At 35.2% G+C, this 22,261-nt stretch overlaps 3 protein-coding genes across 7 annotated transcripts; 1 reads left to right on the forward strand and 2 right to left on the reverse strand.

Moving 5' to 3' along the window:
* Positions 1 to 85: 85 nt before the first annotated feature.
* LOC111493397 lies at positions 86 to 4,455 on the reverse strand. Its single transcript, XM_023143101.1, has 9 exons — positions 4,320 to 4,455; positions 4,105 to 4,155; positions 3,483 to 3,602; positions 1,892 to 2,311; positions 1,377 to 1,804; positions 1,192 to 1,291; positions 1,054 to 1,113; positions 793 to 879; positions 86 to 601 (listed from the first exon to the last, which is right to left on the reverse strand). Exons 1-9 carry the CDS (start codon positions 4,356 to 4,358, stop codon positions 179 to 181), a joined length of 1,728 nt encoding a protein of 575 aa, XP_022998869.1. The 5' UTR covers positions 4,359 to 4,455; the 3' UTR covers positions 86 to 178.
* Positions 4,456 to 7,420: 2,965 nt separating this feature from the next.
* LOC111493380 (ABC transporter G family member 28) lies at positions 7,421 to 14,975 on the reverse strand. The gene is made up of 15 exons (XM_023143071.1): positions 14,379 to 14,975; positions 14,212 to 14,288; positions 13,449 to 13,727; positions 12,690 to 12,753; positions 12,462 to 12,608; positions 12,283 to 12,317; positions 12,127 to 12,200; positions 11,075 to 11,372; positions 10,181 to 10,796; positions 9,684 to 9,980; positions 9,018 to 9,512; positions 8,428 to 8,576; positions 8,042 to 8,331; positions 7,800 to 7,933; positions 7,421 to 7,707 (listed from the first exon to the last, which is right to left on the reverse strand). The coding sequence occupies exons 1-15, from the start codon at positions 14,657 to 14,659 to the stop codon at positions 7,551 to 7,553; spliced, it is 3,393 nt and encodes a 1,130-aa protein (XP_022998839.1). The 5' UTR covers positions 14,660 to 14,975; the 3' UTR covers positions 7,421 to 7,550.
* Positions 14,976 to 17,234: 2,259 nt separating this feature from the next.
* Positions 17,235 to 22,147, forward strand: LOC111493391 (P-loop NTPase domain-containing protein LPA1 homolog 1-like). 5 transcript variants are annotated; one of them, XM_023143093.1, is made up of 9 exons: positions 17,235 to 17,511; positions 17,595 to 17,625; positions 17,805 to 17,986; positions 18,700 to 19,037; positions 19,715 to 19,796; positions 19,965 to 20,396; positions 20,504 to 21,238; positions 21,345 to 21,455; positions 21,762 to 22,147. In XM_023143093.1, exons 3-9 carry the CDS (start codon positions 17,813 to 17,815, stop codon positions 21,978 to 21,980), a joined length of 2,091 nt encoding a protein of 696 aa, XP_022998861.1. In that variant the 5' UTR covers positions 17,235 to 17,511; positions 17,595 to 17,625; positions 17,805 to 17,812; the 3' UTR covers positions 21,981 to 22,147. The 5 variants fall into 5 exon arrangements, with proteins under 5 accessions (XP_022998861.1, XP_022998860.1, XP_022998862.1 ...); XM_023143092.1 differs by lacking the exon at positions 17,595 to 17,625 and having other exon boundaries at positions 17,235 to 17,594; positions 17,800 to 17,986; XM_023143094.1 differs by lacking the exon at positions 17,595 to 17,625 and having other exon boundaries at positions 17,235 to 17,594; positions 17,838 to 17,986.
* Positions 22,148 to 22,261: the final 114 nt, after the last annotated feature.

A 22,261-nucleotide genomic window follows, 5' to 3' on the forward strand; every position in this document is an offset into this window, starting at 1 on the left:
TATACTAGAAGAGCATTTACCAGTCTATAAAGATAGTCTTCACTTTTAAAGAAAGAACAGATAAAGTACCAATGATTATTAGCTTACCAACCAATCAAGATGTTATATGTTGTTATTTGAAATTTAAGAAATAATTATGAACGGCACACCTCATCTACCATTTTTACAAGAATTGAATTCACGACGGCAAAAGATACTGAAATTCGAAATCATAAGGCAGCGTCTCCACCGTGGGCGGCGTTTTGGAATGTCCTCTGAAGCACTCCACCATCGATTTCCTCAAACTCCCCGACGTCGGCAGCTGGTTGCACACCCATTCCACCACCGCCTTCATGTCCGCCGCCGCCGCCGTTGCCGCTGTAAATTCTGGCAAGCTTCGAACCAGAAGCTCTGGCACGGCGACCCTTCTGGAGCTGGTGACCACTATCGACGCCTGCAGATACTCTAGCTTTGACCTCTCAAGCTCAGCCGCTACCGCCTCGCCGCTGTATATTCTCACCGCCGGGGAAGACCGGGTCCCGCAGCAGAGGGCGAATGTCACGTTTGGCTCCGATGATTCCAGGCCGTACAGCTTCCGGACAACGGCTTCTTTGTTTTTATCCTGGTTTGCAATGTTTGAAAAGTCAATGGATTTGACTATCATTCTCTGTCTAGTTGACTTTTAATTAGAAAAAGTTTACAGCTTGTTAGCTATGGTGTTCTTTGACCCATTAAGTAGAGTCAACTTAGTTTTATATATAATATTGATTTTTTTTTAAATGAAAAATTAAATTATAATGTGTGAATAGTTACCTCATTGTTGGTCGACAATGGTTTCCTTAGAATGAAATGCTCTATGGCTTGTGCGTTTATGGTGTTGCCTCCAATGTTAACCATGGCCTAAATCCGAACAAATATTTTGACATTTATGTCTCAGACCAACGTTCGTCAGACACTTTGGTGCAATTAAGAATGATTTCATCTTATCAAAACATGAATGATAAGAATTTAAATGGACGGTCGACTTATAGATTATGATATAAGAAAAAGGTTGAATTTATAGGGTTTACTTGCCTTATTCAACAAAGCAGCTAGTTTTTCTGGAGAAGAAGGCACTCCGTATTGGAGGAACCCCTGAAACGAACAAAATTTGATAAGAAACGCCTTAATGGAAATGAAGTTAAAAGAATGATATTTTTATCCACGCTTTACATTCATGATACAAGCATTGTACATGTTGATCCAAAACGCCAGCTTTTGTTGGTAATTCAATGGCTTTAGATCGACTGTTTGCAAATTGTTCATCAGAACCCTGTATTCACCAAGAGTCCACAGTGGTAAAGATTAGAACACGATGAAGACTAGCTTCATGGAGCTTAAAGGTCGTTTAAAAGTACCTTAACTTGGTTATGAGAGGGATGAAGGTAGCACTCGCTATGGATTTTGGATCCATGGAAGTTGATGTGAATATGACTAAGTTTTTGTAAGGACCAATATCCCTTGGAATTGACTCTTCGTTTTCGAAGATGCCATAAGGATCTTGTTGCCTCAATTCCTTATGTAGTGAAAGACCTGAGTTTAATCCATTCTCGACTCGGAAGCTTCTCGAGCTCAAAGAGGAATGCAATGACCTCGAAATGGGACCCGACTTCTCTAGCTCCATTGTTCTTGAGGTTCTTAGCAATCTCACGTATATGAAGTTTAAGCACTTTATAATGCTCTCTGATAACTTATTGGGATGCCAATTTTGAATGTTTTCTTCTAACGGTATTGGCATCGACACATATTTTTGGGATGGCATGTGTAACGGACTTCGTTCCCGTCGCTAAGAAGAAATGAATTCAAGTGTGTTGTTACGTGTCACAAAACTGCAGAAACTTCAAAAAACGAAATGGAACAAAATACGAAGTACCTTTGGAGAAGGATGTTGGGGTTCTCGTAACGGAGACGGAGGGACAAGAAGGCCACTCTTTCTCGGAACTCGTTCTTGGAGTTTAAGCTCTTCGAATGAAAGTTGAGTCGCCTTCTTATCTCTAAGATCTTCATTTTTGGCATCCAATCTAAAGTGATTGAGGGCATAATCTCCCTTGATGGCTTTGCTAATGAAGTGGAGACCCTTGGTGTCAAAAGTTGGCTTGCTAATTGGGTTCCAATTCAATGGTGGTTTGTTGGGTGCGTTATTGGCTTGAGCGGTCTGCTCAGAGCTCCATAGTTTGGACCGTGTGGCTCGTTGTTTCTCACTTTTCAAGTCTTTTTGAAGTTCGATGATTTGAATCTCAAGTCTTCCTATTTCACTCTCCACCATAGCTAACTCTGTCAATAGCTCCTTCACCTGCATTGCATGTCAACCCGAACGGTTCAAATATCAGCTCACATCAAAACACAGCAACGACATAATGTACCTCTGGCATATAAGGCCGTGAGTTCAATTTCACTCACCAACTCAATTCCCATTCAATTAATTGATACAGTTATTGACTTTAAACGTCGGAACTAACATATATCTTATCAACTTTTTGGTCGAAGAACGGGAGAATTCCTACTACACTTACGACCCGAATGTTCAAATAAGATCGAAGAAAAGTTGTGTTAGGAACCCACTTGTTGGCATCACATCATGTGGTCCTTAAAGAGGGAGACAAAGCAGAAGTTGTAACAGAACTATGAAACATGTCCTTTCAACTATCAATTTTTTTTTTTTTTTTTTCAAAATTTTAAAAAAGACAGCATCATGTCAGAATACCCCACATTAAATATCATCTGACATCACATTAAATATTGTAATGTTTAATTATATTCTATTTTGTTTATAATACATTAAAAAAAAAAAAAAGTAGTTGATATTATTTACTAATAATATATATCTTTCATTATTAAATATTTTAAGAAGTTTGACCAAGTTTTTTAAAACACTTTTAAAATAATAATAATAATAAATGAAGGAAATAATTGGTCAAGAACCTTTTTTTAAGGAAAAAAATATAATAATGTAATAAATATAGTACAAATTATAAAGAACTAATATGAAAAAAAAAATTATGTTTATTTTATTTTATTTTTTTTAGAAAAATAGGAAAAAAAAAACTCACGATTATATTGACTAAAGGCCAAACGTAAATTAATAATTATAGGAACTGACCCGTGGTTTTTTCCCATTTTAACCTCATTAAAACGAGAGTAAAAATTGAATATATGGTAACTAAGAAAGAGTTGAAGAAAATGAAAGTTACTTTTCTTTATATTTTATTACTTTACAAATTTCACATTAAATTTACGAGAATGTTTAATGTGAACTGTACATTATATGTCAACATGAGTATAAGCTAACGACAATTAATATTTGTACGAGTGAATAGAAAGTTGGATTTACATTGGATCTCACATGAATCGACCCATTTATCTTCGTGAGGAGAAGTTTGATTTCAAACCCTTTAAAGTAGAAGATTCAAATTTCTATACCCGACATTTATCGTACCACCGAAGAAAAGGAACGAACGGTGTACCTTAGGAGGAAGGAAGTTCGTTGAGATGGGAAGTGGTGAAGCATTTTGTTGTGTAGTAAGACCACCTAAAATCTCATGCACCTTTTCCTCTTGATGTAGCAATTTTTGAAGCATCAACACCTATCAATAAAAAAAAATTAAATTCATAAGTCTCGATTATAAACATCAAATATTTTCAATTTTTTTTTATAAAAATCTTAAAAATAAGTTTGGTTTGAACAGAATTGTAACCTTAAAAAAAATGTCAATTTATGAATTAACTAGAATTTTTTCAATTTATAAAAAATCCGACTCAACCCAAATCAACAAAATTTAAATCAACCCAGTTTTTATTGTTTAGGTTGGATAGTCTGAGTTGATCGAATTATTAAATCATATGAATATCGGAGAACAAAACTAAAAAATTCATTAAAAAATAATGTTTATAAGCTTAATTTTTTATTTAGAATGAATTAAAAAAAAAAAAAAAAAGGGTTTGGTGTAGGTTTGTTTAGAAGCTCTTCCTTTGAAGCAAAGCTAACAATTACTAATTATAGACCCATCAAACTACCCTCTCTCATCAATTATAACATTAAATTTCCCATTAAACAAGCTTCTAATATCATAAGCAACACCAACAAACCTCTCTTTCAAGCTCTTCCTTCTTCCTTTGCCCACTAACCTTCTTCTTCATCTGCATTTAATCATTCAATTCCTATTAAACTCGACGAAATAAAATCCGGGTTTGTTTCGTTATTAAACGCATACGAGTTTGAACAAAGTTAGACTAAAAAAACGAAGCAAAGATTCAAACTTTGAATGTTGTAAGAGGAGAGAAGAGAGAAGAGAGAAGCTTACATATTGGGAGGGAGAGTGTGGAGGATGAGGGTGAGCCATGAGGGTTAGTTGATATGAGAGTTGGAGGAGGAGATCATGGGGATAATGAAGGGTTAAAAGCAAAGAGGATGGATGATAATGGCTTGGAGGTGAAGGGAAATGGTTGGGGTATGGCGACGTTTTATTTGGTGGGGAAGATGGCGAGGAGCTTTCAGTTTGAGGAGAGTGGTGCTGGTGGTCATACCTTTTCTTCTCCAATGAGTACTCACACCCTTCTCAATCTAAACCATGTATGGTATGGTATGAGTACCAACAACAAGAACACTGAGCATCGAAAAAAGTGGATGGTGAGATCCCGCATCGGTTGAAGAGGAAAATAAAGCATTAATTATAAGGGTGTGGAAACCTCTCCCTATAAGACGGGTTTTAAAAATTTTGAGGGAAAACTCGAAAAGGAAAGTTCAAATAGGACAATATCTGCTAGTAATAAGGTTGAGCTGTTACAAGTTGGGTTTTCTTACGTGGGTCGAGCTTGAAATATTGATCTTTTAGTTTATAATATAATGTTTTGGGTTTTCTTACGTGGGTCGAGCTTAAAATATTGATCTTTTTGTTTATGAATAATGTTTTGGTTACTTTAAGGTGTAATCAGGTTAGTTTTTGTATATAGATTATTGAAACATTTGTATGGGTGATATTATTAATGAAACTATGAATACTTTTTTCTTTTTGTTCTTCACTCGACGTAGGACGCTATCAAAGGTTTGCTTAAAGAAAGGAGTTTTAGCTAGTGTACCTCTAAGGAACGGAGTTCATTTATCAACACGATGTAATGAAAAGAGTACGTAAATTTCTTAATATTGGTTCATTTATATTTTTTACCCTAACCCGTCATGAGGTGGAGGTTGAGACTAAGATTCCACTTCGAGGGGCACTTCAATTCATTTTTCTTTCTCCATTCCGCGCTAGACGCTATAACACGTTAAAAAAGTACCTATGGAAGCAAGAAGCTATAAAGAAGACACGAACTATGAACTAGGGGCATGTGTCAAGGAGACCAACCAAGTGAGTTTGAGGTTCGACCCGAACTCGCGGGTTTAGCTCCTTTTGTTTTGTGTTAAATCTTTTTGGAAATTTAATTCTATTCATAACAATATGGTTTTTTTTTTTTTTTTTTATATAAACCTAAAACAAAAAGGAATTCAAAATAATAAAAATAAAAAATTAATTAGTGAAGTGATTAATAATAATAAGAATGCTTAAAGGAGTATTTTGCTGTTCTTTTAAGGATAATGATACAGCAAACGGCCGTTTAAAAATTAGTTAGGCTTCTCAACTACCACCAAGAGATGTTCTTTCCTCTTCCATTTAATTTTTCATGTAAATTTTTATTTATTTATTTTTACGGGAATTCAAAATTTCACAAATGTTTTTTATTATAATATTTATTTCAAATTTGTTTAATATAATTTATATAAAATAAAATAAAAAATCATAATAATATTTCATAATGTAATTTCAATATTAGGTCATAAACTTTAATATGTTTTTAAAAAAGTATTTATTTAATTATTTACTAAGTATAGATATATAAAAGTGGGGTGGGACGTGGCCTGAAACAGAGAATATAATATCTATTTTCGACCCGTTTAGTTAATAGGAAGAAGCTTCTTCTCGTTCCCTCTCTCGTTCTACATTTAAATTGAAATTTTCGTTCCGTGAGTTAAATAAACATCTCTACGACCACAGTACCAGACAAATATAATTTTTTTTAATGTATATTATAGTTTTAATTTTTGTAAATATTTATTTATTTTTTTTATTTTTTTGCTTTTTAAGTTTTGATTTGATAGTAGTTAGTTGAGATGTCTACTTTATGTTTGATAACTTTAGTCAATTTTGAAAGCCATAGAATTCGGTTTCAAAAAAAGTTGGTAGTATTTATTTCCATTTTCTATTTAGGTTTGAAATCGGACATAGGAACTTCAAAATTGTTACAATATTGTTCAAATAATCGGACAAGAAAATATTTCATCGAACAAAAGTAATTGAGACGATCAACGGATCCTAGAGCCTTGCAAATTCCACATATCTAAGTTCGATTACGAGTAAAAATCGATCAAGCGTACACTTTAACAACAAACCAAGCTTCATTCTAACTTGACTCGTTGTAGTTAAAAGAAGTATCTCTCGAGAGCACATTTTTTCCTTTATGCACACTCGTTCCTACTTTTTGTAAACCTCAACTCTCTATTGACTTGACCGTCAATATTAATTTGAATCAAACCACTTAGAGATTCGTGCCAACATAAAGAGTAGATACTGACGTACTAATTGACATTGAATGATATTAATCGAGATTAACAATGTCATAAATGTTGTAGCACAATCAGCCAAAACAATGTATTGTATTTTTGGTGGATGGGTTAGACAAAGAGAGATGGGTATGAAGTTAGGGTGCATGACCTAGACTCGAGGACATGTACATATTAAGGAGCGTATGGTATGGCCTATAAGTTGTCCCTTACAAAACAATGTCTATTTTTATACAAACACCTCTTACTTACTCAATGCTCCAAAAGCATTCCAAATTTCTAAGTTTCTTGGGAATATAAATTTGTTTTGTTGTGTGAGATCCTACCGAACATAAGGGTATGAGAACATCCCTAGCATATGCGTTTCAAAATCATGAGACTGACGGTGATACATGACTGATTAAAATGGGCAATAAATGCAAGCAATGAGTTTGAGCGGTTACAAATGGAGTTATAACAAGACACTAGGTAGCGGCAATTTGCCAGTAAGGACACTGAACTCCCAATGGGGTGGATTGTTAAATCTCACATCAGTTGGAGAGGTGAATGACACATTTCTTATAAGCGTGTGGAAACCTCTCACCTCGTAGACGTGTTTTAAAGCTGTGAGGTTGATAGCGATACATAACAGACAAAAATGAACAACATTTAATAGAGGTAGGGTTGAGCTATTACGTTATTCTGAGTATTTTTAAAACGGACTATGTTGCAAAATTTTTGAAACAAATGAGAAAGTTGAAGGGTATTATTCATAATTTAGCTTAGTTTAAACATCACAAACCTAAATCATCTCATCTCATGACTACCTTTCTCAACTCTAAAAAACATATATTTATCTACAACAAATGTCCGTCTTTCAAATGATTTTAAAAAAAAAAAACATGTTTTGTTTTTCCCATTTCTATGTACAACAACGTTAACATTAGTTTCAAACACTTTACTTCTTTTGGAAAGTTACCATACAGAAGAACGCAGATACACGGCTAATTACTCCTGAAACAATGAGACAGATCAAGCATTTGTACCAATTCTTGAGATCGTAGTTACTTTGCATTAGAGACCCACATCGTGTAATTAACCAAACTCCAGAGTACCTGCAAAATGGGAGCCAAAAGTTGTCAAAGATAATGAGAATATGTAGACCAAGAACAATTTTTTGTGTGTGCATTTCTTGTTGATTTGTTACCTTTTAGCATTGGCTATAACAAAAGCTTCCAATGCCCACTTCGTGTAGCAAAGGTCGCCTATTGAATCTACGACTTCGTTATTGTCGTTGTGGGTTGCAACGAGCATCATAACGACAGGAAGTAGCACAGACCACTGAAGTCGATACAACAATTGAATTAAACTCGAGTTGAATCGAACTGACCCACCTCTACATTACTAATCTATTAATATGTTTGATAAAGTTAATGAGTTTTTACTCACGAGTTGGGCAGGGCCAGGTTCGAGGAAGATGGCTAAAGCATAGGCAATTCCAGTGACACAATAAACTAAGCAAAACAGCACGATGTAATTGTCTGTGATAGAAGATCTTGGATTGTTGAAGAAATAGAACATGGATAGGTACACCATAGGCTTTATGACTGCGTTGAAGAGATCAATTGTATCCTTTGCAAGAAAATAAGCTAGGCTGCTCATTCCTGAGGAGCTCTCTCTCCAATAATGAAGTTTATCTAATGAAAATGATCTCAAAGCTGTAATCTTGCACAGCAGAGCTGAAATTTTACAGATCCCAGAAAGGAAAATTTACCAATTGATGAATACAATGTTAAGTAGTTCTTGAAGAGTTTAGAGAAAAAGTTTTAACTTACAGACAGCTATGACAGTGTATGTATAACCAAGTGAGCCAAATGATTCATCGCTCACTTTGGCTAATGTTCCCAAGCATATTCCAGCAAGCAATAGAATCAAATAATCTACAGCCTGTGTCCTAGCTTCCCTTAGTCTTTGCTTTCCCAATCTGCATATAATCAAGGCCATACCTTTTAGAAACTACAGATGAAAAAAATGGAAATTTCGGCCACTAATGATACGGATTTGACACCGCTAAAACGAAAAGCTTATTTACGATTGATTACAAGGTCCTCTTTAGATCTGTATTGCTAGTTCATGTTCGAACTTCGTAAGTTTTTGGGTTTAGTAGTAATTTAATGTTGTATTAGAGTAGAAGGTCTTATATTCGAACCCACAAGTACAGGGAGCGATAGTAATACGAATAAATAAATTTACCGTAACCCATCAAGCTAATCTCTCGGGTTAAGCAGTAATCTAACATCACCCACCAAAACAAACTAATGACATTCTAACAATTGGGGTCAGATTAAGCAGTTGATTGATTTTGAAAGATTGGGAACTTTTATCCTTATATAAATGTGTATGAAAGGAGGGTATAGGAACATACCTTCCAAGAAAGTACTTATACTGTTGGGAGACACTAGGAGTTTTGCGGTTAGATAGATCACTTGATTTCAAGAAATTCAGTTGAATATGGTCTTTCTTCCTCTCTACGATGTGCTTAACATCCTGCAAAAACTCCCCTACAAATGACACAGAGTTACCAGAATCAGGAGAATCTGTTCCTCCACGGCTCGAGTTTTCACCAGCTGCTGAAGTTGACATGCCCTCAATACTCTGCAGCATGTCCATGGGGACTGGATACCCATTGTGCAGCATCCATCTCACAGGAAGTTGTTTGTAAGTTATACCCGTACTTGTGTTTAGTTTAACCATTCCTTCCAAAATGTCAATGAAATAGTCAGGTGGGTTAACTCTATCCGGGACTTTAATCCCAAGGGTAGCAAAATACTCCTCCAGTTTCTTTACTGGTCCATGGTACACTGTCAGCCCTCCTTTGGCTAGAAGAATCAACTCATCAAACATAGTGAACAATGTGTAGCTGAAGCATTTTAAGAGGGGGAAATAATGGTGTTATTTTCAGCTCATAAGAAAGTGTATTGATGATAGAGATTATTTTCAGCTCACTGTTGGTTTAAAACGTCTACTTTTGATTCTAAACCTTTTGAAATATCAAAGATACTTGCATTTGTTTTGTGTTTGAGTTGCGTACCTTGGCTGATGAACAACCATGCAAATGTTTACTCCTTCAAGAGCCTCACGTCTAAGTGCCTTGAGGAGCAACTGTGAAGAAGAACTGTCAAGACCAGAAGTGGGTTCATCCAAGATCAGAAGTGAAGGTTCCATGACCATTTCCAAGCCAACATTTACTCTTTTCCTTTGACCTCCAGAGATTCCTCTCTTTTCCACTGTTCCAACAAGAGAATCCCTCACTGCCTGTAGCCCCAAAGATTCAATGACTCTTTCAACAACAAGCACCTTTTCTGGTTTGAGCAAATCAGCGGAAAGTCTACAACAAACAACAAAAGCAATTTGAGTAACAAACGCACTAACTCTTTCAATTCATTTAAACTAGTTTTGGGTGAGTTTGTAATGACTTAATGACTTTAAAAGAAACATTGATAGAAGAAGTGTTTTCACTCAAAAACACTTTTCCAAAAGTCATCCCAAACTCACCCTTACTCAGTGTTAATAGAAAAGAAGACGTGCCTGCATCGTGCACTAAACCAGAGATTCTCCTCTACTGTCAAGTTCCCATGAACAATATCATCTTGTGGCACAAAACCAATGATTTTCTTATAAGAATGAATTGATTCCGGTTGGCCATTAATAAGAATCATGCCAGTCATGGTACAACCGGTCACTTTTCCAGCCAAAGCAGAAAGAAAGGTTGTTTTTCCGGCCCCTGATGGACCCATCACAGCAGAAACTTTACCAGGCATAATTTTCCCAGTAACACACCTCATCAAATGCCTATTTTTTCCTTTCAAAGTGATTGTCAAATCCTTAAAAGCAACCTCAATCATAGGCCTTTTCCTAATTTCAATATCAATATCATTTGCCATTGAGATCACTCCAGAAAAGGTCAAATTCTTATTCTGTTCTTGCAGGGCTTTCTCCTTCTCAATTTGCCCATACGCATACTTGAATATCTGGCTTTGTGTGTGCAATTGTTTGCCCTTTGGTGCATGCTTCTTGATGTTTTTATCACCTATCTCTAAATTGAAGCCTTCTTGGTTATCTGGATCAGTCTCAATTTCATGCAACATCTTTGTTAGGTTGTTATTTTTCTTCCCTTTCGATGTTCCAGATGATGAACTGCCACCTGTTTGACAGGAAATTGGTGCAACTATTGAGAAACAAATATGTAAACAATCCAGTTGAGATATAGATACCTCTCAAATTTTATAGCTTAGACTATAAGCTTAGTCTACGAACTCGCAAAGTTGTGTCCATATAAGTATACTTTTAAAAGTTCATAAACCTATTAGATAAAAAAACTGAAAGTTTAGAAACCTATTAGACAATCTTTAAAGTTGAAAGTTCAGGAACTTATTTTTCATTTAACGAACTTAATAAACATTAAAAACGTTACGATATTACCCATTGGTGGCATAGCTCCTAAGGCAGCATCTGTTCCAGGCTTAGGTTGGCCAAAGCCCTTAAGTTCTGGGTGTTTTGTGGACTTTCTACGAGAGAATGTGCGTGAGAATTGTGTTTGTAGCTCAACAGCATGTTTCTTGGCAATGTCTTTTGCAGATTTCCATTTCTCGCGTGCTTGTGCTGTTTCTCTTACACTTTGGACAGCCTTCTCTCTAGATTTCGCTTGTCGTCTCTCTCGAGTTGAGAGAACTTGATCAGAGCAGTTATAAAAGATGATCAGAAGAAAACTTATTCCAGCCTGCAATCACGAGTAACCGATTAAAGTCAGGCATATTGTTAAGAAAATGAATAAAGGACTAAATTTACTTTCAAGTGTATTAACTTTAACTTATAATTCTAGAGTTGATTCAACGTGGGATCAGAGCCGTATGTCCACAGCGTTACAACTTCAAACTCTTTCCTCTTCCTGCTGTCCCCATGAGGCAGAGCTACCGCCGGTATTAGGGGGTTAACCGAAGGCCCCGCCTTCTTATATTGTTAAGAAAATGAATAAAGGACTAAATTTACTTTCAAGTGTATTAACTTTAACTTATAATTCTATAGTTGATTCAACGTGGGATCAGAGCCAACACCATTTCTTTCACTTGTTGAATTTTTTGTTAGAAATACGTCTTACTCATTTGGGTTCAGAATTAGTGATTTGGAAACCATGCTTGGTAGTTATGAACATCTAAAGATGTTTCTTGGAGAATATTTTCATCAATTTCAATCTAAGAAGCATGTCTAACAAGTGTTGGACTTAGATATGTTAAAACAAACGAGGTACTCAAACGAAGTGTTTGTACTTCCTACATTGGCTAATTTAGCAAATGATCCTGAGTTTATAAGTAAGGAATACATCTCCATTGGTATGAGGCATTTTGGGGAAGCAGGGAAGTCCAAAGCAGAAAAATATTGTACCATCCTAGAGAGTCGTGATTCCTAACCCTTCCCAGATCCCAAATTCTTTCCAAGACATGAACAAAGTAAAAAGTTAATGAAAATCTACTTACAAAAAGCATGACACCATACGCAGTGATGTTTTGATTAGCTGATTTTGGTGTACACGTTGCCATCTGGAAGCATCCTGTAGAGAAAGATATAGAAACAGATACTATATGATATTCGAAACAGAGACAAAATCAAAAATAAGGAAATTGAAAACATACTTTGCTGAGAAGTAGAACCAGTCCTGCAGTAATACCTACAAAAAAGAACAACAAAACCAGATAAAAGAGAAGACCCTAAAAACGGAAGAAACAGAGCATTAAAAGTGTTTGTGTTTATATAATAACAAGTAGAGGAAAATGAGTAGTAGTAGTAGTAGTTAGAGGATGATTATCAATACCCACTACTGCAAGGATTTTTGAGGATAGTGGAGGGACAATAGGATCCTGCAGAGCAGAAAACCTCATTACTACTCATGATATCGGCCCACACATCTGCGCCTCCGCAAGTGTGGTTAATCTTTCCTGGAGGGAGTTGATAATGGTAACTGCACCAACAAAACATCATTTCATTTCTCACACACAAAAAAATACATATAAATTTCATTCATTTTATTAATAGCACTTACGGTTCACAGATGCCTGTGCTTGCATTCAGTTTTGCAAGAGGGCAGTAAGCGCCCAATGGACAAGCTTCATTCACAACAACAAAGATATTAATACCAAACTCTTCAAACTCTTAATCAATAAAAATGATTTTTTCTAAAATTACTTGCACCTAACTATTTAAAATTTCAAAATTTTGAAACATTAAATTACCATATGTCTAAAATGAATGAAAAATAGGGTGAATAAATAAATAATATTAGGGGGAATAAATAAATAATTTTTCTAAAATTTTAAAGGAAAATAGGGTGAAATAAAAGAAATACTTTTGGAATATAAAAATAAATTTAAGAACCAACTTTTTTTTTTTTTTTTTTTAATTAGAGAAACCCCTAACCAAGCCAGTCATATTTAAAAATAAAAACATGTTTTTGTTTAATTTTCAAAACTTTGATTGGCTTTTTAAAATATTGGTGAAAATTATTTGGAGATTTAATCAAATGTGATCAAATTTCATTCATATTTTTTCTAAAAGCTCGTTTGAAGTAAGGGTATTTTAGTCTTTTTATTAAGGGATGATGTGACATTAATTTAGAATAAGAGACGTGAAATTTAGAATAAACTAAGATGTTTTTCTTAATTTAGGGTCAAATAAACCTTGAGTCGGGCTAATTAATTTCTAAGCTTTTTAAAAAAAAAAAAATTAAATAGTTATCCAACAATGAGAAAAGTGATTTTGAAAACGACAAGAATGATGCGGCAGAGAAAGGAGGGAGACTTACGAATCATACAAGTGATGCCATGGGGGCAGAAGAAACCTTCACAACAGGTGCGGCATCTGATGGTTCTTGTAGGCATTACTTTTGTTTCCTTGTAGTCAACTTTCGTACCCATTCCAGCGCTACAAGCCCACCCTGGCTCGCACCCCGATACCCACGATGACAAATTGCAGTTCTTGTTTGGCTTCAAGTAATTCGTTCTCTTTGACGACGCCCTGCTCCCGAAGTAACTGTCTAGGTAGAATTTCACTTCCGCCGCCGTGCATATTCTCGATAGAATATCTGTTCAAACCCACCAACCAAATTACCATCCTTCCTTCTTTTTTCTTCTCTTTTTTATTTAAAAAATATAATTTTCCAAATTCTATTGCACTTTATAATTCAAAAATATCTTAAAGGCAATGCCTCCATATAAATTTTGGAAAAAAAAAAAAAGAAAAAGAAATAATCAAACAAAAATAAATTGTGAAAATTATATTAATCATCTCCACCAATTTTATATATAAACATATTTATTTTATATATCAAAACTAAGACACAAAAATAATACACTATATATATATATATATATATATATAAATAAAACTAACATGTGGGTTCCACACGTATTTAAAAAAAAATTATATTTATCGTCTCCACCAATTTCTTGAGAAATCGGGTTTTAGTGAAAATAAAATAGATAAATTGAACGAAGATTGAAACAGATACAAAAACGAGATAGGTCACAAAGGTGAGAGTGGAATATGAGTGTAAGGTTTAATTGTACCTTTGCTTTTCTTAGCACAATTAGAAATGAAGGCGGAATTATTGGTGAAATTGAAGGCTCCATCCCAATCGGCATCCCTGCAAATCAAATTAGAAACAAGAAAAACGAAATGAAATCGATGAGAGATTAATGGAGATTAAGAAAGGAAGGAGAGGCAAGGAACAGACGCGTCGGCGATGCAGAAACCGAAATTCTCCTGAATATCATCCTTGAAAACAGAGGTGAAATTCTTAATCCGATCATTAACAACGTCCGCCAATATATTACTAGTTGCCTTCTCAAAATCGCTTTCTACTCCGTCTCCTCCTTCTTCATAGTCAGTTTCAGAGTTAGCTTCCTGATCGACAGCAGCCGAATCCTCCTGAGCCTCAACGGATCGCAACAAAAGTAATAACAAAAAGGAGATGGAGAAGAGTGCGATAATCTCAAATTTCATCTCCTTCCTCATCGCGACGCCTGAGAATGCCTTTTGCGACCTACAAATTCGAGTTGAGATTTCACGGATGCCAAGGTTCAAATTAGGGCTTGGCTACCGATGAATTGATGTTCGCAGAGAAAACAGATTGAGAGAAATTGGAGCTAATGGAGGAAAATGGAGAATGTGTTTGAACTTTTTTCTTATTTTCGGATTTAGGAAGAAAATAGAAATGGCGGGGAGGAAGATTTGGCGAAGGATGAGGACGAAGGAGGTTGAAGAAGATGGGGGGAAATTTAAAGGACCACCACGACATGTCGGTTTGACGCTCATTGAAAACCATTAGAATAACGCATGCACTCGCCTTCGCTGGTTTCATTCTTGGTTCAAAAATAGGGTTTTAGATAAATTTTTTTTTTTTAAATTCCGACATGAAAAAATAGTAATTATTTTCTTTTCCCTTACCTCAACTTTCATGTCCGAAATATAAACATAATATAATATAATCCCGACATCAAATTGTGAGGCTGACAGTGATTCGTAACGGGTCAAAACAGAGCAAATAATATTAGAGTAAAGCACCGAGCTGTGTGTCAGCGAGATGCTCGACTCTGAAGGAGATTAATTATAAACTTAATTAATTTATAAACTTAAATTTTATATTTAATAATTTTTAAGATTATGAATTTATTAAATAATTTGTAAAATTAATATTCAATCAGACGTAAATCTAAAAAGTTAAAAGATTAATTTTATCATTAGAACCCGAACCTGACAAGGCTGAGGTTTGATTAGATTTTTTGAAATTTTTTGGGTTGGATTCCCTGGCTAACCAAAAATAAGGTTACAAACCGATCCTACCCTACCATTTTTCAAAGATGATTACGAAAATTAAGAATAATTGACATTTATAACTAATATTATGATGCATAATAACTTATAAATATTTAATATTTCAGATTTATAAGATTTTAATTATTAATGTATCGTAGATAAATATATTCCTATCAAATCTCAACCTTACATCTAATTTTTTTTAATTTAAAAATAAATAAAATTAAATGGTACCATTTTAATTTTTATTTCCTATTTTTCAATTTAAATTAGTCTAATTACTATTTTAGCCTTTAAGATTAGGTCGAGGGTTCGAAAAATCTCGTATGTTACATCTCGTTCGTGCTATTAAACTGATGTTTTGAATATGAGGCCATAAAACTAATACATGTCTAAGTACTCGGAGGTGATGTGCGAAGAGTGGATGTCTGTACAATTGATGTACAACTATAAGAACTTTATAATTAAGCGTGTTTTACTTGAGCAGTTTTATGTTGGATGACTCATGTTGGTATACGGAGATAGTCTTCACTCTTAGAGGAAGAAGTAAATAACGTAACCATCGAAACTGGACTCGAAATCCTGAGCATGAGTCGTTACAACTTATAAAGGTTTAACGTGCATAAAAGCGATGCAATATGAAAATGATATATTTGGAACCGTGTGTGTGAGTGATGTACTTCCAGAAGCAGAAACCAAAAGACATATTTTATCTCTCGAGTTTTCGTCTACTTTTAGCAAGCACACAATAACGAGTAATACCCTAATCACGAGCGTGCAACAAATTTCATGAACTCTCCTTTTAAGTAAACTTATAATGAACCTTCACTAGTTATGAAAATGGAGGTTGAATTTGAATGTAAACTAGAGGCTGGGGCTGGGCAGGGCACTGGCGGTGGGCACAAGAGGTTGGTATGTGATATTTATTGCGGTGCGCTCGTGTCTTGATATAAAATCGCTATCTCACGACCTAGAACCACGTGCTTCTAGCCATCCAAAAGCACTTCCATGGTCCACAAACACGGCTTATCATTCACTCCCTCTCATGGACATCTCGATCGGAGAGGGGAACGAAATATTTCGTAAAAACTTTTCTTAACATACATGTTTTAAAATTGTGAAGTTGACACAGATAATACCTAATAGTAGTAAAAATGAGCTCTTACATATTTACTCTCAACGTTTCAAAATTTATTCACCGAAAATTTAGAAAACTCTAACCTAAAAAGAATTGGTCAAATAAATTAAAAAAAAAACACTATTTATTAAAGGTCAACTTAAAAATTAACCTTATTTTACTAAAAAATAATAATAATAATAAAAAAGTGTTGACACGATCTAAGAACTAGACCAACCCAAACTACCTAACCCAGGTCGTAAAGGTTAGGTTATGATAGATTTTATTTTGTTCGTGTTGGGTTGAATTTTTGAAAAATTGAAAATTATCAACCGAAGAGTATTGATAATTCAACCTAACTGAATCGGTGAACGCTACTACCAAAAAGCTCATTAAACCTTAATTTTAACTTTATGCTAAATAATTACCAAAAAATATGTGTATATATATATACTAGCCTTAAATTTATTATATTTACTTGAGAACGTTGCTAACTACCAAACCCAATTGACAAATCTACCCTCGTTTAATTTACAATATGACCCCTTCAATACCCAAATAATAACACAATTGCCCACACATCGAAATTACGAATCATGCCACCACAGTCCTTCCCATCTCTGTTGAAAGAAACGCCGAAAACGTGCGGTTGTTCTTGGCGGTTGAAATTCTCGCGCCGTACTGAGGGCAAATTCGTAATTCAACTCCATTTTCAGACACGCAGAGATCAAAGAAAAAGAAGAAAAGGAAGAAAAAGAAAAGAAAACTCGAAAATCAAAATCCATGGAGGTTTTGCGCCGAACCATGGCAACGACTGAGCCACATACAGAGCTCGCTCCTTTTTGTCTTTAATGGAGTGAATACGGCTTCGTTTCTGTCCAATGCGTGATCGTTACGTCGTTTTCATTGCCCTAGACCTCTTCTTCAATCGATAGTTGAGATTGATTCCATACTTTTTCCTTTTTGCTTGCGACGTCTTCAGCCTTTTGATTCACTACGGATTTTGCATTTTTGCAGGTTTGACTTGCTGTTTCTCTATTTTTTTTGTGTATCCACATTTTGTTGTGTTGTTGTTATAATTTTTGGCGTTGATTTGATGCAATGACGTTCCGTCAATCGCTTTCATCGTTTGTTTATTGTTTGATCGTGATAGCCGCTCTTCCGATTTTTTTATTTTTTTTTAATTGTACATCTGAGTGAGGGTTTATCTTCTTTAAATTAGTATAGATGCAATCATGGAAATTGGTTTACTACGAACAGGAATGGCGGAGGTTGCGAAATTGCTGTACATAGTTGTGGTGGATGAGGGAGAAAAGCTAGAGAAGGAGAAAGGATCTTTCAGGTACACTCGTCACGTTCTACAGAGTACTCTACAGCTTATGGGATGCAAACCGCGACATGCTTTCAAGGTATGCTTGTTTTCTTTTTTCAATCATACTTCCGGATTCATGCGAAATCCTCTAGAAGATTTTCTAATGTTTTTTTTTAGCAGTTCAATTTTCTATATTTTCTCATTTTAGAGGTTTGAGTTTTATGAAAAGCAGTTCATCTTCAATGGGATTGTTCGGCTCTGTGATTGCAGCATGACCTGGGAATAATTTCGTTGAACTTGTAGTCTAGTTGTTACCATGATAATCCTGCGTTACATTGTTGTATAGATTAAGCAAGGAAATGGATGAGAAATTCAAACTGATGGTCACCCAAATCTAATATTCTTATTTAATCATTGAGATTGTCTGATAATAAACATGTTTCTGATAGGAACCTGAACATAAGATTGAAGTATCTTATGTCAGGTTCCTATCAGTTTCACGGCTTAGAGATAGTAGATTGTGAATGCCCATTCACCCATTATACCTTTGTCAGGTTTTTTCTTTTGATTTTCTCTACCTTTGTTTCACTCCTTGAGCAAATCTTTTTATTTTTTTGCGGTCAAGATGTTGGGTGGATTGGCAATTGGCGTTTCCTTAATTTCCTTTTTTGTTATGTTTTTTTCTGTTTTTTTTCTACAGTCGTTACCTTTTGTTGTTTCCATTTGAAAGCCATACATCCTTCACACAAATCGAATGAAATTTCTGCTGAAAGAGTTTGGTTTTTTCTGAATGTGTTCTTCTGTGGTCAGATAAGCAAATGGGTATTTGAATTGATAAGAAAGGAAGCTTCAACTGATGTTTTTCTCCCTGAAAAGAGTGACATATTGGGATTGGTTTCTTTGGTTGGACAAGGACAAAGTGAAAATGATACTGATTATTACCATAATTGTTTTGATGGAAAGGAGATTTTCGACAATTTGGGTTCAAGAGAAGGTGATAATAGCAAGAATATTCCATTCGAGTTATATAAAAAAAGCAGGACTGCTGTTGTTAAAAGAGAAACTTTCCTAGATGTTATTTGTGATTCTCTGGCCAAGTACAAGTACGTCGGTCCCAACCAGAGGGCAGACTTGATCTTGGCATGCAGGTACTTAAAACATCTCATTTTTTAGGTAATGTTTCTAAAAGATGGAATTTATGAGGTGAATTATATTTATGTATTGCTGTAAACATATTAATTTGGTTAGAAATTGGTTATAGTTATAGAAATTTTACATATTTGTGCATATTCTCTCGTGAGGTATTGAGACAACATTTTTTTATTATTATTTATTTGTCATGCATTTGAACATTTTCATGGACGATATAGCTGCATGTACTTCAGCTTGTTTGATAGAATTGTATCTCTGATTGAATTAACAAGGATGAATCTTCTCCAATAAATGGTCTAAGAATATGTGGGGTGATTAAGTTTTCTGCAATGTGCCTTCATAATCAGAAATGTCCCGGCTGCTACCATAGATAAGGACCTGGTTATTTCTTCCCTTTTCAACTAGATTCTTGTAGCATTATCATTTTCTCAACTTTTCAGTCATCAAAGCCATATTTGCTTTCTGACAATATTTGTTGACAACAGAATGAATGTTGATAACATTTAGAATTACGAGGGCACTTCTATTATAACTAAACATCATCTGATGGCCATGTTCTTAAAGTATGATCATAAGCTTGCTATGCTGTATCTTTGTTCAATTATTTCATCCTCTTTCTGTGTGGTGCATATTGCATTACATATATCCTTTATTTTAAATTTTCTCACTGCAGAATTCGAGAAAGGAAGGAGTCTGTAACTGTGCTGTTATGTGGTACTAGCGGCTGTGGCAAATCCACTTTGTCAGCGCTGCTGGTAACGTTTTGTTTTCCTGACATCTGTCTTTATACCCCCAGAATAGTTGAACTTATTAAAGGGGTCATTGGTTAATGTCTTATATTGCAATGTGGACATTTCAAATTTGTGACATTTGTTGCTTGCTAAAACTTCTGGAATTTGAGCATTCTGCATTTCCCATTATAGGGTAGTAGGTTGGGAATTACAACGGTGATTTCAACCGACTCTATACGACACATGATGAGGAGCTTTGTGGATGAGAAACAAAATCCTCTGCTCTGGTCATCAACCTACCATGCTGGGGAATTTTTGGATCCTGTGGCTGTAGCTGAATCTAAGGCTAGGAAGAAAGCAAAAAAATTAGCTGGAATTTCACACAAACACATGAAGGATGAAACTTCTGATGGTTTGATTACCATAAGCTCAGACAACCAATTAATAGGGTTAGCAAAAGTACCGAACAATTTGGAATTAATCAGTCCAAAGCAGATGGCTATTGAAGGATTTAAAGCCCAGAGTGAGATGGTGATAGATAGTCTTGATCGTCTTATTACTGCATGGGAAGATCGGAAAGAGTCAGTAATTGTTGAGGGAGTTCACTTAAGCTTGAGTTTTGTGGTATGGTGTCTATATATATATCTGACTTGTTTATCTCTTCCATATCGTAACTGAAGTCTTTACATCCACATTCTTTACCAAAAAATAATTATATTACTTATCTGCAGATGGGACTAATGAAAAAGCACCCGTCAATTATACCATTCATGATCTACATAGTGAATGAGGAAAAACACTTGGAACGATTTGCAGTACGTGCCAAGTATATGACACTGGACCCAGCAAAAAACAAGTATGTGAAGTATATTCGAAATATCAGAACAATTCAGGACTATCTCTGCAAGCGGGCTGACAAGCATCTTGTCCCAAAAATAAACAACACCAATGTTGACAAGAGTGTTGCTGCCATTCAAGCAACATTGTTCAGCTGTCTTCGGAGGCGTGAAGCTGGGGAGCAGCTTTATGATTCCTCGAGAAATACTGTTAGTGTAGTCGATGAGGAGTACAGAAATCAGTGTGTAGCATATTCATTGAGTTCCAAGGGTATGTTTCAGATGATCCAAAGGAAAGGTTCTAAGCATTTGATGGCTCTGGTTAATACTGATGGATCGGTGGCAAAGGCTTGGCCTGTTGATTCAGTTGATAGCAATGGGAAACCTCTCCTGGGTCTCAAGGCAGATGATAGTTCAGGGAATTTGATGTTTGGATCACTTCAGATTGGTAAGGTTGAACCAGTTAATCTTCAATTTGGTCTTTATGGCATCAGTGCTTGGCCAAGTAGTGGTGGCCCTAGTCATGCTGGTAGTGTTGACGAGTCGAGGGCTGAAGGGACTGATACTGGTAGTAGATATTTTTCATCCTGCTGCAGTTCTCCCAGGATTTTAGATGGCCCTTCAAAGGAGGTAAATTTTATAATGTCAATTTTCTTAGTGACATTCAATTACTAATTTTTGGTCCTTAATAGCACGTTGATAATATCTTGATGCATAGATTAATATTTTTCTATAGCTCAAGGAGGATATTTCAGTTCATGGTAGTGACGAAGAGGTTGATGATCCACCAGAGTCTGGCAGTGATGAAGATTTTAGTGATGATGGTGGCAAGATTATTCATGAAGAGGTTGTTCAGCTCGACTTCTCTTTTAAGAATCATACGGTCACATGGAACAATGATTTATGTCCTAATTCCTATTTGGCGATTGAGCTACTCTACATTAATTAGTGCCTTTTTCTTTTCATCCAATGCAAGATTATAGAATATTATTTAGCCTTGAAATAGAATTAGAGTACTAGCCTTAAAATAGAAGTAAATCATCCAATCCTCTTCTTTTAAGTTAAACAGGACTTTTTATTACAGCTAAGGCAGTACAAGAGTTTCTTCTTCTTCTTCTTCTTCTTACTTTTTATTTTATTTTAAATAATGCAGATAGGATCAGTTGATGAGGAATCTTCAAAATCAGATGAAGAGTACGATGATCTGGCATTGCAGGACATCCTAGATAATGGCTACCAATCAGATGAAGACAACGAGGAGATTAAAAAAAATTGTGAAGATGATTTTAGGTATCAATTTAGACTCAAAAAAGGACTCAAGTGTAACCAAAACCTGGAACCGTTCCAACAGAGTAAGAAGGGGACATTTTAGCCCCTCACCTCTTATATCTATGCATACAGAGAAGAATGAAGCAGTTTGCTGACTTGTGAAAATCTCAAAAAGAAAATTCTACCAAGCCATTCCAGACTTGTGCAAGAATTGGTTAGCTGCTGATGTTCACAAATTCAACCTGGAGCTCCAGGTAGCTAATTTCTTTCCCTGTCTTGATTTCTCTCTGTGTTTTTCTCTCTCTCTCTCTCTCTCTCTCTTTTTTTTTTTTTTTTTTTTTTTTTTTTTTTTTTTTTTTTTTTTTTTTTTTTTTTTTTTTTTTT

Source organism: Cucurbita maxima, unplaced genomic scaffold (assembly GCF_002738345.1).
Source record: "Cucurbita maxima cultivar Rimu unplaced genomic scaffold, Cmax_1.0 Cma_Scf00018, whole genome shotgun sequence".
Lineage (NCBI taxonomy): Eukaryota > Viridiplantae > Streptophyta > Magnoliopsida > Cucurbitales > Cucurbitaceae > Cucurbita > Cucurbita maxima.